General features: G+C 45.2%; 1 protein-coding gene across 1 annotated transcript in view; it reads right to left on the minus strand.

Moving 5' to 3' along the window:
• Positions 1-11687, minus strand: part of SELENOF (selenoprotein F) — a 207719-nt gene extending 196032 nt beyond the window's left edge. Inside the window, exon 1 of the mRNA XM_069641734.1 lies at positions 11532-11687. Coding sequence (XP_069497835.1) covers positions 11532-11594 — 63 coding nt within the window. The 5' untranslated portion in view covers positions 11595-11687. The remainder of the gene's footprint in view (positions 1-11531) is intronic.
• Positions 11688-24262: the final 12575 nt, after the last annotated feature.

Here is a 24262-nt window from a genome sequence, read left to right on the forward strand (position 1 = left end):
CCTTCAGGGTCCTGCAGAATGCAGGGTGTGAGTTTATATGGCAGGGTAAAACCCCCGAGAACCGGGAGGGCTGTCCTAACCTTACCGACGGAAGAGGGGGGGGGGGGATTTGGGTTGCCGGAGTTCCAACTCAATTTCCGTGCTGTCCAGCTGCGCGTCCTCCTGGAACTCATGAAAGAGATTGGGACCTACTGGTCCTACTTAGAAGACATGGATGCCCACCCTCTTAAAGTTCGGGACCTCCTGTGGGCCCCACGCAAGTTCATCCCGAACAGGTTAAAAACCCACCCAACATTGGGTGTTCTCTGGGCAATTTGGAAAGAGGGCCCCCAGACTGCATGCCTCCCGTCATGGCCGTCCCCGATGACCTCTCTGGGGTCACCCCCTCAAATTGGGTAATAAGGGGTTCCGGAATGCCCAGGCTTGGTCGGACTTGGGAATGGAATGGGTGGGGCAGATGTTCAGAGAGGGGGAATTCCTAGCATATGAGGACTTGAGAGAAGCTCTCAGGCAGGGGTATCTATCCATATTTGAATACCTTCGCCTGTAGGGCATCCTCTGCGACCAGTCATGGGGCCAAAACTTGAAGAGACAGCTGACCCCCTTCAAGAAACTACTCGACACAGCAACCTCGAGGAAGGGGGCAGTGTCCAAGATGTACAAAATCCGAAATACTAACAACTTAGTGCAAAGGAGGGGCTTCCGCTCATTTTGGAACGATCTAGCAGGGGAGGTCATCTCGGAGGACGCCTGGTCACAGATATTTAAAATAGCATTCCACGGGAACTTATTCACCTCGGACATGGAACACAATTTTGAGACCCTGCAGGGGTGGCACAGGGACCCAGTTAAACTGTCAAAGATGTTCTCAGTGGCGTCTCCCGAATGCCCAAGGGGATGCGGCCAGGTGGGAACGAGGGGCCACATGTGGTGGCACTGCCCAAAAGTCCAGGATTATTGGGGGAAGGTAAGGGGTTGGATTGCTGAGGTCTCCGAGGAACTACTCCCCCAGAACCCATTGACGATGTTGCTGGGACTCCCCCCGGAGGAAACGGGAATACACAGGTACCCAAGAATGTGGGAAAAATGTTGAGGGTGGGCAGAGTCGCCCTGGTGCAGAAGTGGAAGAGCCCGGAGACCCCCTCAAAAGAGGATTGACTGAAAAAACTAAAACACGTGTTCCTAATGGACGAACTGACTGCGATGATGAACAACAACTCTGGCTCGTTCCAAGCGAATTGGTAAGGGGTACAGCAGTCCTGGGGATGGGGCGTTCATTGAAGCCGGAACGGGGCTCGGGGGGGGGGGGGGAGTTTAACAGGGATGAGCTGAATGCAATCCGGACGCCCACAGCCCGTGGGACGGTGGACGCTACATAGCCATTGATGAAGTCAGCAATTACATAATTTCCTAAGCTCTGAACACAAAGAGGTTCCATGGATACTCCCGAGTTCAAAGTTCATGTTGGATCATGTTATTCGGGGGGGAAGGGACTGTTTTGGGGGTGGGGGGAGAGGGAAGGTAAGGGTTTCAGGGCCACTTGATTGTATAACCCTAGGATCTACATTGTGCCCTGTTGTTATTCTAAGAAAATGCCAATAAAACCAAAGTTTCAAAAATGTTTGCATGGGTGTTAGCGAAGGGAGAGGATAAGGTTTATGAAGTAGGAGGAATTGGCAGAGTCTTTACCTCCTCTGTTTGACTACTTCTCGCTATCTCACCTATTGAATTTGCACCCATCCTTTGCTCCCATCAGCCCTTTTGCTCCCCAAATGGTCAAACACTTTGTCTCAAACGCTTGCCCTCATCTCCCTCAGCTCTGTAACCTCTCTGCTGGACTCTTCCCTGCTTCTTTCAAATCTGCAACTCCCCATTGAAGAACCCCTCTGGTGACAAAGGCTTCCCAGAAAACTATCACCCAGATTCTCTCCATCCCCATTATTCAAAATTCCTTGAGCGGATGGCCTTTGACCAGCTCACTAAGCACCTTGCCTTGGACATTCACTTCAAGCTGGCTTACTAAGTACCTTGAGGTTAATGGCCTTGGAGATCCACTTCAATCTGGCTTCCGTAGTAAACACTCATGCATGTCTCCAACTTTTTCTAATGCCCACCAATCTAAGCTCTCTTCCAGGCCCATCCTTTTGGATCTGTTGCTTTCGACACAGTTGCCCACTCATCTCTCCTTATCACTCTCCAGGACCGGGGGTTTACCAAATCTGCTCTTGCCTGGATCAGCTCCTACCTGGACGGTCGATCCTTTAAAAGCTCTTGGAAATCTACAGCCTCTGACTTAACCCCTCTCCCTATCAGCATCCCCCTAGGGTCAGTCAATGGGCCTCTGCTCTTCACTCTCTATACCTGTGACCTAGGGAGACTTATCCCATCCTTTGGCTTACACAATTACCTTTTTGCTGATGACACTAAATATTTTTCTCATTTCCCTCCTGCATCCCAGCCAGTGCTCCAGTTAAGATTTGGAAGTGGAGGTATTTTACTCCCTATGTTTTAAATTTGGGAGCAAAATTCTTTTAGGAAGTAAAAACGTAAGTCCAATTCCCAATGAGAGTATTTTATAAGCGAGTTAAAATTGGTTTTAACTGAAAAACTTAAATGTTTATTTGCCCCCATGCATTGGTGCACATTAAAAAAGGTACAGGTTTACTTCTTCTGATCAGGCAGTAATAATAGTAATGTCTTCCCGTCGTACAACGGGAAAGCAGGGGTGCAAGATTCTACATGTCTTTTTCCTATTTTTGTTGGGAGTCTTTTTTTTCCTCCCCATTTTTATTTTTTGAGAGTATTTTCCCCCATTTTAGGGAGTAAAAGTGGCTGATGCAGCTTTTATCTGTAGGGCTGATCCCAGCAATCACAGAATGGATTACGTGCCGTTTCATAATTAACATCTTATAAAACTCACAAAAGGCAAGTCACTGCTGACTTTGATGTCAGTTTTAAGGTGATAGTATACTGTACACAAAGTGCATGAGTTTCACAGTTCATACATTACGCAGGCTACATCTGAAAACTAACAGTCAGGGCCAATTATGATGTTACTTTTCAGAGAATGTAATAAATGTAAATTTTTCATACGAACTGTACAATGGAACGTACGCAATTTAAATCTTTCGAAAACTGACAGGAAAGTCAGGGCTTACTTTGATGCAAGTTTTCAGGAGCTGTAAATGGCATCCAAGTATGAAATGGAAAGGTTATTTACACCTTTCATATGTATTAAAATGTGCCTTAAAGTTAAAAACTTTAATGTGAGATTTCATACATACAGGGGCATTCAATGCACAAGCAGAATATGACAATTACCACACACTTAAGACACACTGTAATAAAACTCTTACAACTCAGGCTCCTCTGGACACATACAGCTACTACTACTACTACTACTACGCGTGCCCTTATTACACACAGGACACATACTCCTACCACATGGGGGCGCCTTCAACATGCGCTGCCAACACGTATACAGAAAGTATGAGTTTAACACTTTATTAAACTTATATCGAAGGCAAGTCTGAGTAAGTTTGAGGTCAGGAGATGGAATAAATGTACACTTTTTATAAGAACTATACCAAGAGGAGTACACATTTCACAGTTCATACCTTATGCAGTTTACATCTAAAAACTGACATCAATCAGTGCTAATTTTAATGTTCGTTTTCAGGGGATGCAATAAACGTAAATCTTTCCTACCAACTGTAATTTACATCTTCTGAAAACTGACAGTAAAGTCAGGGCTTACTTTGATGTGAGTTTTCATGAGTTATACATTACATACAAGTATGAATTAGAGAAGTCATATTTGCCTCTTATACATATTAAAAGGACACATTAAAGTGAACTTTAATGTGAGCTTTCATACATATAGGAGGCATAAAATGCATGAGCAGAATGGAGGTACATTTTATATTAAAACCCTACTCATACATTTGTGATATTAACATTGTGTATATGAATACTAATAAACTCTAAACTCTACCTATGCACCTTCTCACAACACATGCTCCTACAACACACGCTTATATAACATGCAGACTATCACATGTGCTCCTACCATCTGAGGCTTTTTTGGAGATCAACGTCTTGAGCATAAATCACCATTAATGATAAATTCAAGAGACTTGGCAGTGGGGTGAACTCATTGTGGTTAATTTAGAACAGACAGTTTTGTCTGGGGTGCACTTGAATATGCGTGTGAGAAGGATGGAGTACAGCTTGATCTTGGGACAGGACATCCAAATGGATCTATGTGATCACTGCGTTTCTATAAGGATTTACATATTGCCAGGTTGCTGAACTGTTTGTAATGCAAGGTGTGCAATAATAATAGAAATCATTTCTGACTTTCAAGCTCGAAGAAAAAAAGCTTTGCGTGAATATGTACTATATAGTTTCAATGAAAGAAAACAAAAAACAAAAGAAAACCCTGACAATTCAGCTAACGCCACTTTATCTTCGTGCCCCCTGTTGCGCAGCCTATGACCTGACCACAATGATGACATTTCTGATGACATCTGCTCTCCACTCACCAGCGGCAAGAGTAGAACTCTTGCACACAAACTTCTTCTGGTTTATGGATGGTCCTTCAATTGCAGACCCTATCCTTGGACAGCTGGTGTCGTCTCTATGCTTCCTTCCATAACACCCTTGTGCCCTGCTTCTGCCCCTCCTGTGAGACTCACTTTGTCCTCTATTGCCATTTAACTCTCCTACTGCCTTTAATCTCGCCCTCACCCGTGGTGGTGGGACACAACTCCTGAGGGCAGTGTGGCTCCTCTATCTCTCACTCCTTCATAATTCAAATATCATCTTTTTCCAAGCTACAAATGAAAGCTTCACAAGTAGTGATATGATGTATGTGTAGCTGTTGACTATGTTTCACAATGTACTCCTTGTTATGAACTATTCTAAAATGCTAAAATCACATATGTAGCAACATAATGGTGGTCTAAATATGTGCACATACCTAGGGTGATCTTATGTCTGATGGAATCAGTTATATAAATCCTTCTTGTCACTTATGAAGGCATTAGTGATGTAACCAGTGAAGTCATTGTGGTTATAGGCTGCCCAACAGGGGGCACAAAGTTAAGGTGGCTTTAGCTGAAATTCCAAGGGTGTGCTGGGATTATTTCTTTACCTTAACTGATCTTTAATGTGGTTTTCAAGGGCTTTGTTATGCCATAGATTTTTTCCACACCACCGGCCATGGCCTTTCGGCCGTACTCACTGTCCATTTCAGAACACTACCAGACCACTAGCCATGGCCACTCTATATGTTAAAACAGTTGCCCATACCCATTTATCTCCACTACAATACTATATCCCCCAGAATGCCATTGTCTATGGAACTGTGAATCCCTTCTTGTTATGACTCTTGTTATGACTGGTTTTACTTGCTTGTTCCCTGAATACATGGTGTGCAAATGCATGGTGTGATGTCATGAATGGAATGCTGCGAGAGTGTATGAGGTCGAATGCAATTCCACCCAGGGCCGCAAGAAGAGAAGTATGGGTGGTGGAAGCCAGTGGGCTCCCCTCTGTTCCTCTTATATCCTGACGTACCGAGTTCCCCAATTCGTTGAATTCCAGGGGTTTTGTTGCAATACGTTCCTTATCTTAACTGATCATTAACTAAAGTGTTTTCATTACATTTCAAGGGTTTGTTGTTCTATAGATTATTCCATAGATTATTTCCACACCACTGGCCATCACCAGTGTTTATTTTAGAACACAACCAGACCACTAGCCATGTGCACGGCTTTCTCCATTTTAAAACAATACTCGACCAGTAGCTATGGCCAGTATATTTTAAAACATTTGCAACCCATCGCTCAAAGATGTTCATCAATCACAGACCGATTGATTTTGACGTGTTTCATAGTAGTAATATGTATAAAAGATGGAAGGCTTTGAGAAAGCACAATTATTTTAGGCAATGCGCAGTGAGATTAATAATGTTCCATTGATCACACACTTTGGTTAAGCAGCATGTTACAAGCCCCTTGTTTAATGGCCGGTCTCTTGGTGACTGTAGTGATTCGCACGGCCCAAACTAAACACATTTAAGCAGCACGGAAAGGGATAAAATGACCGGCTCTAAACATGACATATGTCCAGGTACTTTTGCTCACATAGCGAAAATCAAAAGCTGGCACCCATGAATATACACACAGTAAGTGAACATATACCTTAAAGTGAAACATACAAATGTAGTTCAATTGACCTTCCCCTTAGAAGAAAGTGTGCAAGACAAAATATTGTTGGACTTAAGTAATGAACACCTGAAAAATAATAATTTGAGCGGAAATGTTCCAATAAATATGCTGACAAAGTATAAATGGTGCTCACATTTTAAACCCAGCAATCTGTAGTGAAATATTCCCAGGAAAACTAACACCACTACGAGACAAGTGCTTGTGGTCCTGTGGGAAAGCGTCTGCACTGGGATCATGACAACCTGATTAAAATCCCAGCAGCCAAATACTTGAGGAAGCTTGCCCACCTCAAAAATAATAAGGGGATGCTCCCACGCTCTGAAAACAATTACAGTGTACAGCCACTTGTGTCCTTTACTTGTGCCCTGAGAAGCAGCCATAAAAATGGGAAAATAACTTGCTTGCCACATCCTGAGCAAATACTCAGGACTTATTTGCCCTGTCATCATTTCCCCTCCTCACTCCCATGTCTGGCTTTTAACAATACTCTGCTTTATAAAAATAACTTGAAAAGTACACATACCATAGTGTCACTGAAATATATAAATCCTTATAGAACTAGGTTAGGCAAAAAGTGTCAAATCGTGGCATTATACCCCCCCACCGACCCCCCCAACTTGACTGGGAGACTACAAATACTGAACACAATTCAGCAAAAGCCCAATAAATTGTCTCTCATAGCACTGGGAACATAGAGTGCAATACTTTCACGGACTGACAGTAGCACAGTTTAAAAAATAAAAAATGGGGATGCAGTGTTTTTTTCTTAGTGTGTTATGAGATATTTAAAACTACACAGTATCTGGGACTGCGGGCTGTCTCCCACCAGTGCAGTAATGGGACTGACCCTGCTTAGCTTCAAAGCGAGGATGGGCTGGCCCCCTCCACGCTTCAATTCAGTTTACACCATTCTATTTTACAAATTCAGCAGCTGCAACTACTAAATGTATTGTCTAATGGGGCATGGAATCCGATAAAGACAACTAGCTATGTCTTGCTACCTTCTTTGACCACTGTAAGGGTGCTGAATTCCGAGTCTGGTGCTGAATTACGAGTCTGATACAGTGGTGGAATGTTTGTTGGCAACGATTTTCATTTATATATAAAAGTCAAGAAAAAATACCCATCTTGCCCTATTTCTAAGAGGGGTTGCCTTATCTCAGCAAAAAGACTAAGGAATCTGTCAGGATGGCCAAGTAAAAATGTCCACCATCCCGTGTTCAAACCAATTTCTTTCCCCTGCACTCTAGATGATCCAAGTAAAAATTGGGTGCCTTCTTGATCCAGAAGGAGGGTTCCCTCGTTCTGGATGCAAGCTCAATGTTCAGTTTCTGATGAGGAAACACAAAGTTCCTTCACCTTTTCTTTCACAGTCTTTATTTCACAAAAACACAGTTCCCAGGTATCTGGGGAAACTCTCCCTTCCCGTGGTTTTTCTCTGTTTCACAAATGTAACACTGAGCCTGATTCACTATCCTGCCAGACTTGTCTATAGATCTCAGTGTTCAATGAAATGTCCCTTTCTTTTAGCAATGGGTCCTCTGCCCCTTATTGTCCGGTAAACCTCTCCCTCTCTGGCATGGGTTCCAGACCCCTGTATTTGTCTCGGAACCACCACAACTTGCTGGGGTCCTAGCCCCTTGGTTGGTTGTGTGCTTCTCCTAACTGATATGGGTCCTTAACGCTTGTGTGCTGTTCTTGCAGGGCTTCCCCGACTTCGTATGGGTCCAGGACCCTTGTCTGCTTCTCTTGCTTATAGTATGTGGCAATCTGGCCTGGGTCATTAACCTGCCAGGTACTATTTCTCATATGTCTCGTATATGGCTCTTTCCAAGTGCTGGTACAAGGGAGATGAGGGTATTCAGCCTTCTGCAACAGCCTCCTTCTCTTACCACAGTTATGGTAACCCATATACCTTTTATGGCGTAACCGGCTTGTTACAGCAGCTTTTCAGAGTTGCTTCCTCCTGCTACGGGCATCCGCACGCCTTCCTGCGGTCCCAGCATGTCTCCACAGCCTTCCCAGGTCTAGTCTCCCTGTGTGTGTTTCTCGGTCGGACCGCATGGTCCGACTCACAGTCTCGTCTGAGACTCCAACTCTCCAGCCTGGACGACAGGGAACACATGTGTTCGGCAAACCTCGGTCAGCATTTCCCGTTTTCCAGTTAGTCTCCAGCCAGCTCTCGGCTCCTCCAGGGAGGAACTGACAAGGTACAACAAAGAAGGAGAAGATTCAAGCTTTGAACCCTCCCGTCCCCTGCACACTATAAGGTGTGTTGGATCAACCAACTACTATATCCTAAAGAAAGTGATTACTGTAGGTAATTGAATGTTTTTCAAACACAGATAGTTTTTTGTAAAACACGTAAGTGCATGCATTTTGTTTTTAAATTGCAACTTTAAGTACAAAGACAAATGCAAAAACAATCTCAGTATTATTGCAAAGAGCAAACAAAAGAAGAAATGTTGCCAGTAGTCTGCTTTTGAGTGGCAACGCGTTTCGAGGCTGGACCCTCTTCTTCATAGGCCTAAACAGACTCTGGTTTGAAGCAGGTCTACATGCCTAATTCCATGTGTACAATAGGGCCTGTAGTCCTGAATTCTCCCCATTATAAGTCCATGACTGCAAGTTCTTATTTTACGTTGTTAATCAGTCCTGGTGCTCTTGCACATAATTCTCCTATTCGCTATTTAATGGGATTCCATTCTCAACTCTCTCTTAATGTCCCACTTCTCAGCCTATGTCCAAGCGGCGTTCTGCGTGCAGTTTGTTGTTATTTGTAGAGTCTTGTGCCAGGATCTCAGTTCCTCCCCGGCACCTTAAAATTTGAATAGCAGTATTCCTTACGACTCTTTAAACATTTGGTTGTGCACCTATTTTGGTTTTACCAGGAACTGACAAGGTACACAGTCCTTTTCTAGTCCTTTTCCCCCTTCTTACCTTTGGCTCTTGCTTTTGTTGACTATAATCAGGTATGTTCCGCGGTAGGCTCTTTCCTCCTTGACTGTTGTGTAAGTGGTTGTATGAACTCCATCTGGGTAGCTCTCAATCTCATCGTTTCAGTATGGTCTATGTGAATGGGATATTCTTCTCTACACAAATATATAGGAGCGTGGGAGATCACAGAGGACCAAATGGGGTAAGAGGAAAGACGGGACAGAAATGGAGGCGGTGCATACCGTTTTCTCCCAAGATAGTCACTGGCCCATAGAAGGATTTCCTCCCAATGAGATCCACCCACTGGAGCACCACCCCAGAGGTACTATCGGATAGCAGCCTCGCCTCCCTGGCCTCATGGGAAGGTGATACCCCTATGGCAGTAGTGACAATGCCCTGGGATTTGCCACACCATACATATGGAGAACACGATACCACACAAGAAAAAAAATATCAAGACCTTTTCCTGCCATGCTGGATACTCCCCTGTGCAGGAGCTACTCTTACCTCACACGTATCTATAGGTTATAACTATCCCTCTTTAGTTTTCACTTTATAAAACGTTGATTGCTTAAAACTAGTGCAATTTTCTGTATTCTGGAGAGAAATACAATCCCCACGTGCCTCGTTTGTCACACAGGAGACTTGACACATAAGAAGTTACATCTGGCCATTGTTTCGACTGGTCTGTATTTACTGGTCTTCCAACTTAAAAGACTGAGAAGAGAACCATGTTTTGCGACTAAGTGGATAGATAAGGGCATATTAGAGGGAATAAAAAGAACGTCAGCTGGGGTTTGATTACCCTCGTTAGGTTTATAGTAATAGAAAAAAAAACAAAAAAAAATAACACAACACTGCAAAGGATGGAATATTTATTTTAAACAGGCACTGTGTAGTATCAGTCTTGTGTTATGTGCACTGATACAGGCAGTAGAATGTTGTGGGGTAGCCTGGAAACATATGGGTCATCAGGGTTCGAGGACTGTCAGATGGGACTTCAGGATGGGAGATCTGACTTGAGAGGATGCTTACTATATAGCTCCTGCCTCCCTTCACCCAACTAGCCCTGTAACTTAATAAAGCTACTTTCCTTTTAACTATTTGTCTCCTGCGTCATCTCTGCGTACCTGATACTTGATCTAGAACCCCAGATGCTACACACTTATACTGGGTCACAGTGGTCTTGATACAGATACCAATGTATGCAACAGTCTGTTTACATCGCTACAACCATTTGGACTAATCTTGCATTTCTGCAGTCATCCAGCCTAATAAGAATTGCAGCGATTTGGACCTTTGGCATTGAATGTGCAAAAATGTCACCTAGCATTAATAGCAAGTTGTATAAAAGTGACACCCATGCGACTGAAGTGCGGTGGAAACCATTGAAGTATATCAAAACAATACATCCTGCTGCTTTACTTTCTCCCTCTGTCCTGTCTGAGAACACAAGAGCCTGAAGAAAATATATGAAATGGTTGACTGCCAAAAGGAATAGTTTTCTGTTATTATAATTAATGGAGTTGATAACCTGTGATGTTCAGTTACATAGAAACAAGAAATTAAAAAATAAAGAGGAAGTCTAATAAAACGTGCCGTACAGTTTATCCCTCCTGTTGAAAACTCGTGAGGAAAATTACTCTTCGGCGACAGAAAGCAACAAAACAGTGGCAAATGCTACCTACACACCGTGCTACATTATAGGGAGCCGATTATCCAACACGGATCGTGCAGATCAGAATTGATCAAGCCTGAATGTATGATGGACTGGACATCAAGCGAATATGATCTTGTGACAAGCGTAACACGGAAGAATTTGCAGTCAGTTTAACATGCTACCAAGGCTAGAAGCCCTGCCATGTTAAAGCGTTGTGGTACAAAACAAAAAAGGTTTTACGTATAGAATAACCCAGATGGAGCTCATGCAGTTATTTAAAATCACTAAGTATATGCTAAGCTCAATTCAGCTTTTCTCTAACATGGCGCGAGGTAATGCAGGCAAAAATATAGTTTCGATGTACACTAAACAGAAGATGGATTTGCCCGAAACCATGTTCGGGCGAGGTTCGCCAAGTGTCAGTGCCGAATTGGCAAGTCTTGTGAGATGTAATATAGTTTTTTTAAATAAACTTCGCAAATGCAAAATATCTTAAAGTTCCGGGATAGTTGCGGCTGCCGAGTTACCAAATACTCAATGGCCAATACAGACTTTGCAGACAGGAAGCAGAGACAGAGCCACGTCACACTAATACCGAGTCTGGTTGCGTGCCCGCAAAGCTCTCCGGGGCGTTCTCGAAGAGGGCAGCACCTTAAGAAGATGCACCTAATGCGCGGGCCTCGAAGTTCCAATAAACTCACCACATGAAGGAGAGCAAAGAGCCATAGTGCCCATCGCTCCCCAGAAGCAAGCAACATCTTCATCCTCCCGCCGGCACAGCTACCGGACTCACTGCAAGGACCTCTTTGTAGCTGCCTGCGTACCTGCCTGCCTGAACAACAGAAAAGCAGGGACGTGCCCACCGTTCTCAAAAAAACCACTAGAATGCCAACGTTCCATCTTAGGCTGCGACAGACACAAGCGCCATGCTGGTGGATCAAACAACAAAATACTCCATCGCTTTCATGCGTAGGCAGCGGCGTTTGCAGGCAAACATGGGTCTCTGTGCTGCAACTAATTGTAACAATAATGGGGAGCCGACACGAATTGTAGGAGTTTCTTCTTGTCTGTGTTTCTGTCTTTACGCAAAAAAAAATAATCCTTTAGCATGTCAGTGTTTTTACATAGCTGCCATAAAAAGGTACTGCTTGATAGTGACCGTCAAGCTGTGCAGATTTTCAGAAGAAGTGTATTAATCCATTTGACCCTGTCAGATCAATAGATGACAATGACCATGTAATTTTTGAAAAAGTTATTGGTTTTAAAAACAGCTGTATAAACATTCCAATAGGATTTATTTTAAGCGTTGAAAAACAGTAAGTCCTTGGAGTAGCTATGTGGGTTAAGAACCTGCAGCAGAGCTCTATCTGCAGGTTTCATGCAAATCAAACAAAAGACACATGAACCCACCAAGCCAACATTGCCAAAGAATCTCACAGGGATTAAAGGTGAGAGTACTGCCTGGTTACGTCACCTTCTTTTATTGTTAATGTGCCCTACTGCTTGGGGGACATCAGCGTTCAGGATATATTGCCCTGGCAACTATTTGCTGTGTAGGCAGCGGCTCCACCCCTGTAGCCGGGCTGTTAATCGGTTGCACGAATGCAGTAGCTATGAATGTGCCAGAACTTGTGGGTGTAATGTGGCTTTCGCGGTCCTCACGTGGCCAGCAGGAGTGGAGCAGTTAAACAAAAATCATGCTCCTAAATCTATCAATAAATCCAAGTGAGATACACAGAGGAGGAAGGCTAATATATGTTGTTGCTTGGGAATCTTGGAACCGGGAGAAAATGAAAAACCTGAACCCTCATCATGGGCGAAGACACATTTCTCCTGTTTGTGAAGCTAAAGAAGTGAAATGTAGGTTTGTGTTATGTCTTGTGCTTCCCTTGCTTTGGCCCTACATGAATGCTTGCTTGATGGAATTCCTGGTGGAATGAATGCTTGTGGAATGTTGTGGTGTGAGTGCCCCTGTAAGTTCCATGATTGTCAGTTGGAGTGAGGCAGCCTGTGAGAGTGCAGGCCGGTGGATGTCTTCTTGTACTTCCTACTTACCCACCTTTGGATTTACCTATTGTGTCCTCTTGTTACCTGGAACCCAGTAAAGGAGTTCACTTCTACCTGTGTCTCTGGAGTACTTCTTCATCTCTCAGAGCATCTCTTAACAGTTTGTTAAAAAGGAGGAAGAAGCAGGGAAAACATGTTGTATTGTTTTGAAAAGAACCTGTTAGGGAGAATTCTCAAAAATGTGCAAATTCCCTCCACCCTAGAGACCCACAGCAACTTTGCTGGATTTTGAGGACTTGATTTTTTTTACCTGGAGAGAGTGAGACCCTTTTCCCACTCTCTCATGTATTTTAATGTGATTTTATACACTGTTTCCTTTTGGTTATGGAGTCTAACCAACTCCATAGGCATCTCACAAAGCACCTTCAGTGCGGTGCCACAGGGAAGTCTTCCAGATTTCCCAAGATTTAAATACCTTCTCTGGGATCAACTACTGTTTCCCAGAGCAGTAAAGTGAAATTGGCTTTACTTAGCATTGTACTTGCTAGACCCAACACAACCTATCTTACAATAGAGTGCTGGAGGGGTTACTTTCCCTCATGTCTAAATGCTCTTGTAACATTTTTATTGTTTCCCTTTCCTTAATTGACTGGCTGGTGGCAGTGGTTTTGTTTTGAACTACCTAGGTTTGCATATACCACGACCGTTCGCGGACCCAGTAACGTTAATAGCGGTAGCCATCTTTTTGAAAATGGCGTCCATCTATCTTTACTAAAATGGTGCCCGGTCTTCTTTTTTCGCCAGGTCTTTGTGGAAAGGTCCTTCTAGAGAGTTTCTCTGCGCGCCAAACCAGGTTTGGTCTTTTTGTTAATTTCGCCTTTGGAGGGGTTTCTGAGAATCCCGCCTCTTGCGCCCGAGTGTCTGGGGAAGGCAGGAAGTGAGGGAGGTGCCCGAAACTCTGTGTACTTAGTCTCCTAGGAGACCCAAATGCACTCTGTGGTGATTGGCTGGCTGACTGTCCGGCAAGGACAGCCACCCTGCTGGGTGAGTGACAGCTAGGCTGGAATGTGTAAAAAGATTCAATCCAGCACTACAGCTAAGTCAATGCCTAGTCTGGGATACTGAATGGAAACCCTTATTGATATATCTTTATGTCCAGTTCATGAGTTCTGGATGACTACCCCTATATAACACCCCTCTCTTGGAACCCCTCTGACTCCACTGAGCCAAGAAGTAGTTCTGTTTTGCAAGTTTAAACGGTTTATTTGAGAATGTAAACAATATATATATATATATATCACACTTTATAATACATTAATAATTAATATCACACTTCAGAACATGAGCAGTTAACAACAATGGGTAATGTTCTACTAATAAACTGATTTGATTACCCAGGAGTAGTATAAAGGATGAGGTAGCACGCTTGGGAATAGGAACAGAAGAATAAGGTGGTAGAGAATGCTTTATCTAGTTTCAGATGGATGCAATGTTGAATGAAAATGCAATACAGAAAATACTCAATATGATTTCAACAAAACAATGTAACACTTTTCTCTGGCAATCCACTCCCCCCTTATGCAATGTAAGGAAATGAAGAGGAGAGCACACAGTTCTTAGAAATGCAATCAAATGTAATCCAGTTCACCCCAGCAAGCTTAGACTACAGAAGTTTGAAACACAGGCCCAAAATGCATTTATATGTGCTGGCAATGAAGTGAGGAATATGCTGAAAAATGGTTTTAATTCCCTTTAGGAGGTTCAGGGTGAGTGAAATATACTTGGGATGAGTTCAGGCTCACTTTAGCAAGGATCTAGGAGTAACTAGCAGGTTAAACGAATTTTTGGCAAAGGAAAGCAAGGAAGCTGCTGTTTTCACACGTGGCTGGATTTTTAACCAAATCGCGAATCGCGGCAAAATTCGCGAATGCGTGAATCACGATTACGGCAAAAGTATAAGGAGTAGCAAGCTTGTTGAAAAGCTGATATTCTAAGCTTTCAAAGGAAAGTTAAACCAAGTTCCTAGCCCAAACGGTTCCAGAGATACGGACGATTAAATAAAGGTAGTTTTTCGGATTTGAAATTTTAAAAGTTCAAAGCGACAGGTTACAGCTTGCAGCTAGAAATTGACAGGTGACAGTTCTACTTAGGTTAAATAGATTGAATTATATTATATTAAACTAAGGGATAGGTTCTGAGTTTTGCTGAGTACTCACAAGAGATTTTGGACAGGAAGGCGACTTTGTCACGGATCCGGTCACTGCGCACAGCACTTCACAGCGATCTGGTCTCCGGTTCCGAGTACAGCTCTGCTTTCTGGGTCACCGGCACTGCTCCTGGATCTTGGGTTCTGCTGGTCTGGTCTAGCACCGGTCTGCACGGCTCCTGGTCCCGCTTTTTCCGGACTCAGCGCTGATCTGCACGGCTCCTGGACACTGCTACCGGTCCCGGCAATGTTCTAGGCAGGGAATTCAAACAGCTCGCCCGGCTGTTGATAGTCTGCAAATGATTTTTGGGCCTGCTGACAAATACTTTTGCTTGCAGTGGGCCTTCTTGGTTCAAAGTTCTGTAGTCTCTGTTTAGCTTGGAAGTCTAAGTGTAGGATCTCTGGATGTGAAGTCGTCGGTCAGCATGCTCCGCAGCAAATGGAATTGAATGTCCTCTCTAGCTTCCAGTGGCTCTTTTTATGTCTTTTGAAAGTGGGTGTGTGTGCAGCATCACTAGCCAGCCCCTCTCTCAACTGCCCATTGGTCAAGCTTTCCGCACTGCTTTGATTGGGGGAAGGAAATGTGTGTCATGGTGATGCTGTTTTATGGTCTGCAGAAAGGATACTCCCCTGTCAAATTGCACACAAATCTATATTTGACCCAAATACATATTTGCACAGGTACACATTTGTTTAAAATTACATGCACCCATCACATATCACATGAGGTATACTCTGTTCCAACTCTGCTCTTCCTGGGGGCTTGCATTCAGAAATGGCAACATTTTGTGCTTTTTAGTGGGTTTTGCAACATCGGATTTTTCTCCAGATTTAAACACATGTACACCCCCCTCCCACCCATATCTCAGTAACTTTCCAGGTCGCTAGCTTAAACACAGAGTATGTGGTGTCAATAAATAGCAGGGTTTTGCCCCAGAACATCACACAAATTCCCAACGCATCTTAAAACGTGCACAGAAAAATCACAAGAATTATGGTATAATTTAAATAATTTTAACAAGTCCGCACTGTGAGTTATACATCTTTCTTAGAATCATATTCGGGCCAACAGGGGTGTGTCTTTTCAGGTCACATAGTGTAGAAACCAGTTTTTCCAGTTTCTGCCAAGCTCAGAGACCCTGCCCCTCCCAGCTTCTGCCAAGAGGAAGCTGTTTTACGGTCCCCCCAATAAACCACCTGCCTGAGTCAAGGCAGGGCTTTGTTCAAAAGGAAGCCATTTACGACCACCCTAATAAACCATCTGCCTGGGCCCTTTCTTTAGTTTCTTGCAATCCCCTGGTAATTCAATCAGAGAGTGTGTGACCTCCTTTTGGCAGGAGCAACATAATGCAGCCAGGCCTGGGAATGCATTTGTTGGGCAAGGCCCCACTCCTATCGGGGGTAGCTGTCTGGCAGAATTCCAGTTTCCTTAAGCCAGGTTTCAGGTAAAATGTCACTTTTTGTTCCAGTTTTGTTTAGTTTAAGTCAAGACAATTTTTACATATGCAGCTAGAATGCTGATTCTAAGTTCAAAACTATGAAATTTTAACAGTTACAAACTATGTGACATTCAAAAGTAGGTCACTCAGTTAATTCAAACATCTCGATTTTGGTGGTTTTAATCCAGTTTCAGTTAGGCGGCTGACATGCATAGCTCAGCCAGTTTTGTTATGAACATTGTTTTGGGCTCTTCATCTTCGCAGATTTAGTATGCACACATACTTCATTCTGCCAGAGGTCCGCTGGTGTTCAGTGAGATTTTTGGATGTGTTGCAATGTTTGAAAATAGGCTTTTTGAGCTGGCATTCAGGGAAACAAAAGGTGATTTTAAAGTGCGGTTTTTCCTTTGGCACACATTTCACTCATGGCACCCCGGCCCATCCTGCTCGCACTGGTGGATGGCAAGTTAGGCAACCATTTTGGTGTGCGCACAAACTGCGTGGTTCTCCTGGATTCTGGCGCACATGTGGGCTTTTTGGCCATCTTGGATTTTCTAAGCCCACAGCACCAAATGTTGCAGCATGATAGCTCAAACGTGGGTCAGGACACCCAACAAAGCCCCCCCCACGTGACTGCACTTTGAATTTGAGTCGATGGGGAGTCGGGTGCACAGAAGGTGATGACCCATGCACTGGTATGTCCGCATAATCTTCTTCCAATTCTGCAAATGGCACAGTTTAGCATCTTTTCCTCCATCCGGTGCTGATCGATCGGTTCTCCTCGCCGGTCCTGATGGGAATATTGGGCGGTACCCCAGGCCCATCGTCCTCCTTGGCCAGTCTCCAGGTTTTCTTTCTCCTAGGACGACAAAGGAAAAGCGGCAATACCTATTCATGGACATTTCTCCCCCACCATTGATATAGTGGGGTGGCATATATATTTTAGAACTCAACAGATATGAACATGCACATTTTTTTAAATGAAGAGACAGAAACACATAAACTTGAGAAACACAGAATTTGATAGGCTATATGTAGGATCCTTTAGGGTGGGAATTGAATTACTCTGGAGCGGTACCCTCTGGGATTGCAGAGGACTCCTCCAGTTGCTGCAAAGTGTGCCTGGGATGGCAACACATCAACTGGTTTATGTGGACCCACTTGTCTTCCCCCTCTGCCAAACCGCCTTTGGGGATGCGGATCTTGTAGGCCACAGGGGAGATCTTGTCTATAATCTCAAAGGGTCCCTTCCATGTAGGCAAATATTATCACTGTTTGGCCTGGTTCCTTTGGAAATTGTATAGATAGGCCCGATCACCCACCTTATATTCCTTCCGGGAAGTTTTCAGGTCATAGTGGGTTTTCATGCAATCAGCTGATCTTTCTAGATTCCGCTGAGCATAGGCAAAAGCATGCTGAAGGTGTTTCCTTAACTTCTCCACATACTCATGAGATGTGGAGGCATTTATCAACGTTTGCTCTTGGGTTCTGTAGAGTAAATGCTGGGGAAGAACCATCTTGCGTCCAGTCATCAACTCAAATGGTGACATTTTGGTTGCAGATGAAGGGGTAGATCTGATGGCCATTAGGACCAGAGGTAATCGGATATCCCAACTTGGCCCAGAATCTGCCACAAACTTCTTCAATATGCTCACAATTGTCCGGTTGTAGCGTTCCACTGCTCCAGAAGAAGCTGGCCTGTAAGCAATGTGTAGCTTTCTCTTGACCCCCCAGTATCTCCCACATCTTTGTCATCACTTCACTGGTGAAGTGGCTACCTCTGTCTGACTCAATCCTTTGAGGTGGACCAAAACAGAAAAGATGTGGTTAATCATCAAGGCAGCTGCCGTTTCTGCCTTGCAGTTTGGGGCTGGGAGACATTCCACCCACTTGGTAAACAAGCATGTAACGGTCAACATGTACTTGTTTTCTCTGGACGAGCGGATTACAGGGCCTACAAAGTCGATTTGCAAATCTGACCATGGCAGTGTCATCAGCCTCTTTTGGAGAGGCGCACGGTGTGTGAGGGATGATGGCTGCAATTGTGCACACACAAGACACCCCTTCAAGTATTGGTCGAGGTCCTGCCCCATGTGTGGCCAGTATGCAACCTCTCTTAAGATTTCCAGTGTTGTGTGAAACCCCCTATGACCGGCGGTGGCCGCATCATGGGCGTGACTTAACATCAGGCTTCGGAAGGAGGTAGGAACCACCCACTGATCATGGCCAGCTTGGGATTTCCTTACCAACAAACCGTCTTGGATTCAGAACATTTTTGGACATTTCATCAACACTCTTAGGTCCTCTTTCCCAATGTTATCGGTATCCGTCAGGGGAAAGTTCTCAGGGTCCTCAAGGTGTTGGTAAAACTTACCAATAATTGGATCCCCCTTCTGAGCTGTGATTAAATCAGCATCAGGGGTCTCCTTACTCCATTGGGCAGTTGAAAGATCATTGTGAGCATTTGTCTGGGACCTAGTGATAGCAGTGACCTGGATTTCTGACTCTATTTCTATTAGATCCCCTTGGATGGCCCCAGTTTTGGCCAGCTGATCAGCTAAGTCATTTCCAGTTTTGTCTGGTCCCTCTACTTTGGAATGACCCTTGATCTTTTTCCGATAGATGGTCATCTCATTCGAGGTGACCAGATCATCAATGTTTTGGATCAACTTCCCATGTTTCAAGGGTTTGTTGTTAGCACATAACATGCCTCTGGTTTTCCAATTAACCAGGTGCTCCACGAACCCGTTCCGCACATAATCCGAATCTGTGATTATGACCAGTTCGTGGAGTTGATGCTGGACAGCAGTGAGGATGGCCTGATGCACAGCCATCAATTCTGCCACCTGACTACTTCGGGGACCAATTTTGTATCCAGCGGAGGGTTCTGGGAACTCCTTCACCCATGCATTCCCTACTCCCGCCACCAGTTCTTTCTCCGCGTCGTTGTCAACATGGTAAGAGCATCCATCCACATAGACAGTGGGCATTCCCTCACACTTGTCCTCTTCAAAGACTTTGTGTGGGGAATTAAGGTATGCCTCCATGTTGCCCTTGATTTTTAGACTTTCGTCCTCGAGACAGTTTTCTCTGGCACAATCATGCAAGTCAGCCATACCTTGCGCGAGGGGACTCTTCTTGTTTTGGCCATATCTGACCTCCACAGGAAAGCCTTGCATTGACAGAATCCAGGAAGTAATTCGGGAATTACTTACATTTCCGGCCCGGATTCTGTCACTTTGGAGATATTGAAGAGGCTGGTGTGGAGTCTCCACGATGATGTGTTCCCCCTGGATAAACGGGCGGTAATTCTTCAATGCCCACACCGTTGCTAGGAGTGCCTTCTCACAATCGTTGAATTTTTCCTCCACAGAGGATAAAGTTTTGCTCGCATAGGAGATTACTTTATTGACCTTGTCATGCTTTTGTTATAATACTGCCGTCAAGCACGTATTAGAGAACCCTGTCTCCAGGAAGAACTCCTTGTTTCTGACAGGGTAAGCTAGGCAGGGCGCTTGTGAGAGGCTTCTTTTGAGTTGTCTTACTGCCTCAGCCTGTTCTGGACCCCATTCCTACTTGACCCCCCCCTTCAGGAGATGAATCAGGGGTCTGGTGATCTCTGCGTAGCCCTCAATGAACTTCCTGCTGTAATTAGTCAGTCCAAGGAGGCTCCTTAGTTCCCGCAGAGTTGTGGGGTCTTTCAGTTTCTGAAGTGCTTCCACTTTCTTTTCCTGGGGACAGAGACCCTGAGGAGTAATCTCATGCCCCAAGAAATTAACACGGGTTCTACACCACTGTGCTTTCTGAAAGGAAAGTTTTGCTCCGGCGGCCCTCAACTGGGTCAGAACATAACGGATCTCCGCTATGTGTTCCTCCACAGATGAACTTTTGATGAGGACATCATCTACATAAGCCAGGTTACCCCTTGCACCCAGGTTGGGCATGGCCTTGTGTAGGAAAATGTTGAATTCATTGCCGGAGTTGAGGTATCCGAAGGGAGTCCGGGTCCATGTATACTGCTGGCCCCCAAAGGTAAAAGCCAGCTTGTATTGGTCCTCCCTACTGACAGGCACAGTCCAGTATCCATTGGTCAGGTCTATTGCAGTGAATACCTGTGACCCCTGGATCTGGGCCAGCCCTTGGTCAATGTAGGGCAGAGGCCATCGGGAAGTATGGACCCGTTTGTTGAGCTCCCTGAGGTCGGCGCAGAGTCTCCACTGGCCGTTTGGCTTCAGTATTCCCAGCACCGGATTATTGAAAGTGCTGTGCATTGGACAAATTATTCCCCGGGACTCAAGGTTCTTAATTATTTCAGTAAGGGACTCCATGGATGCGAGAGGCAAACGATATTGCTTCACAAACACTCGAGACATGCCAGGGTCCGTGGGGATTGTTGTTGTGTGGATGGCGGTGCGACCACAGTCATATGAGTCTACCGCAAAGAGATCTTGGAAATCCAAGAAAACTTGTTTCAACTTTTGCTTTTGTTCCAGAGTCACACAGGCATCAGCTAGGTTGACTCTCTCTTCCACCATCTGCCTGAAGCCTGGAAAGACTTCTGGTTTGGCTATTTCAGCGGCCTCCTCCAGCTGGGTGGAGAAGTCCCTGGTCAGAGTGCTGATTTGGACTGGAGGCTTCAGGTGGGAAAGGCAGCCCTCATGGACCTGGAAAATCACCTCATCCCTCCTGAAGTCACAAGTCACATCTTCCTTACCATAAGGGCAAGAAGTGTACACCAGGAAGTTTCCCCCATGCCGGGTAAAAATCCTGTCTGGTGTTGTATTGTCATCACTGTCACTGTCAAAGCAGTCCTTGGGGATTGGTCCTAACAGTTCATTTCCTAAATCAATGGAAAAATGTCGGTCATCAACCGCCATTCCAATAATGGTGCCTGCAGCTAGAGTAATACTCTTTAAGTCGCTGTTATCCACCTCTATTAGAATGGTGTCATGTTCTATGTTGACTAATGGAGTTGGGTTTACCCCCAACCCTTGCTGTTGGAGAGAAGCATTTAGATGTATATAAGCATCAGGGTTTTGCAAACATTGTCCTCTTTTAACTTTCACTTCCAGGGAGAATTGTCGGGTCCTTTCGGGGATGGTGACTTCCTCTTTGATCTGAATTTCAACTGCATAAGGTAGCAATTGAGCTGACCTAAATGCTTTTTCTAGATCATCAAAGCCCATGCGATTATCCGCTAATCGGGACCAAGCTTTGAAGTTTATTAGGTCCAAACTAATGGCAAAGCGATTGAGAATGTCACTGCCTAAGTAAAAAGCGGCAGTGACGTCTCGCACGACCCAACAATTGTGGACTATGCTCTTGTTGCCAATGGAGATTTTGAGCATACACCTGCTTGGCAGGAGATGTTTGGAATTGGGTGCTTCCAGGTCCATTTCCCATTTGTCTATCAGTTTGAATGTGGGAATGGCTGGATCTTTTGGGAGTTGGCGGAACATGGCTTCGCTGATGAAGCTCTTACCGTTGTTCACACACACTCGAGCGAGAACAGAGTCCTTCCCATCATTTAACTGAACAGGGATGAACAACTGCTCTCCAATTTGCTGAATATCAGCCAGGCTCTGAGCTGTTTTCACATCTTTCTGGACTATAGGAGTGGGAGTTTCTGATTGTGGATTAGTAAAGAATTTCAAAGTGTTTCCTTCCAGGGTGGAGTACCACTTTAAACTGGAAGGAAGGTTGATTTTCAGAAATAGAGAGCACCCCCCATCACCAGTCTGTTGTCCTACTGCTATTACTGTCATGTCTGGAGTTTGGCTGTTCTGGAAGTGAAATTCTACTTGGTCAGATTTTTGTTCAACCATGTGGCAGGTGCCGTTTAAACTAACATGGTTGACACTTTGTTTTAATTTTATTGGTCGGCTAGTCTGGGTCCAGAGGACCTTGTTTACACAATCTATTAGGGGTGACAACCTTCTCAGGAGGTCATTCCCTAGTAAACAAGGGGTGCCCTCTGGAGTCACTACTATGACCGGGTGTTTCAACTTGTGTCGCCCAATTTTAATGTCCAAGTCTGCAGTCCCCTCAACGGGAATTTCCTTCCCGTCAAAGTTCTGCAGTTGTCCAGGAAGAGAGGTGAGAGAAATACGGTAATTCTCCCCCCTTCCGGCATTTAGTTCCTCAAAGGCCCTTTTGGACAGAAGGGTAGCTTGGGATCCAGTGTCCACCAGTGCCAAAATTGTACCCTGCCCCTGTACTTGTACCGGGGCATAGTATCTTCCCTCCTTCTCCTCAAGGGGGCACAGATAATGCACATTTTTGGACAACTGGTGTGCTAACTTTCTGGTTTTGGACATTGCTAGCGAAGAGATTTGGGCAGAATTCTGTGGAGAGCCTTGGGAATCTGAAAGAAAAAGTTGGCAACTGGAGATCAGAGCCATTGTGGGTTCCCCTGGTTCCGGTCTGGGCCGCCTCCCCCTTCTTGGAGGCAGTCACCAGGATGGGTTTGAACCAGGGGATTTTGGTATTGTGGGTTCTGGGATGAGATGATGGGCAGCGGTAGCTCAGTCTCCATATCTCCCCAGTCTGGATTGGAATCCCTTGGGACCCATTTTTCCTTGGAAGGAGTTCCCCCATCTCTGAAGGAGAAGGTCCTTTCCCCAGGATCCTCTGAGGATCCCTCTCCCTCAAATTGGAAGACGTGTACCTCCTCCACAAAGTGGGTCTGTTTGGGTCCTTTGTTTCTCCTACCCCCCCTCTGCTCCTTGGGAGGCAGGCTTTCAGGGGTAGGAGATTTTGTTTCCGGTTCCTGGTTTTCTAGGAGCTGTTTACAAGTTGGGAAGGAAGCTTCCTCCAAGGCTTTACACCCCCCTTCCCCTTGTGCCTCCTCCCTGGGAACCGGTGTGTTATCGGGGTGCTGCCCCCGTCATTGTTCTGGAGCACCAGGTCCAGAGTTTGGGGCATTCTGCAGTGGCATGCTCATCTGAGGGTTCTGTTGAGCCCTCAGTATGTGACCCAGATCCCGTGCCATATTTTGGACCTGGCACTCTAACTGGGAAACCCGCTCAGGCAGATACGGGGCTCTATTTTCTCCCCTGGGCTGATCCCGGGAAGGGTAGCTATCCCTTCTCTGGTAGTACCCCTGGTTGGGAAGATTTTGGTACCCCTCCACCCTTGGCCTCCCCTCTCCCGGATTAGGTTGTCTGGGCTCAGGGAATTGGGGAGAGAAGGATGGATGATTTTGGGGCTGGAAATTGGGCGGATACCTGGGAAAAAAGTTCTGCCCAGGATTTGGAGAATTTCTGCCCTCCTGTGGGAAGTTGGGAGGGAAGTTCCCTGGGTTAGGTGCTTGGCCGGATCCCCCCCTTGGGCTGGAGGAGTCCACACATAACCCAGGATTGGTCGGTTTCCCTTATAGACAGGACTTACATAGTCAGGGGAGCGGGGGACCCCATTTGTGGGACTACCTCCACGACTCCCTGTCTGTGACTGGCCCGAGGGCCTTCTGGGCTGTGAATTATTAGGTGCAGGTAGGTTTTTAGGCCCCCCCATCTCGAAATCCAAAACGGGGGTGACCTTTACCTGTGCCACCTTGGCAGCAGCAGGGGTGCTCTTGGTTTTGGGATTTTTCTGGGTATTGCTTTTATTTTCTATGGGCTTCTGCACCTCATAGATCCGGGTAGCCTGTTCAATGACCCAGTCTAAAGATCTTTTCTCATGAAAATCTCTCACGAGCTGGGTCATTATATATTTGGGCAAGGCATGGAAAAATGTATTGACAAATTCTCTGCTGTCTGTGCGCAACCTTCTGGTGGTCTGC

The sequence above is a fragment of the Ambystoma mexicanum genome, chromosome 1q (assembly GCF_040938575.1).
Source record: "Ambystoma mexicanum isolate Mex_15411 chromosome 1q, UKY_AmexF1_1, whole genome shotgun sequence".
Taxonomy (NCBI): domain Eukaryota; kingdom Metazoa; phylum Chordata; class Amphibia; order Caudata; family Ambystomatidae; genus Ambystoma; species Ambystoma mexicanum.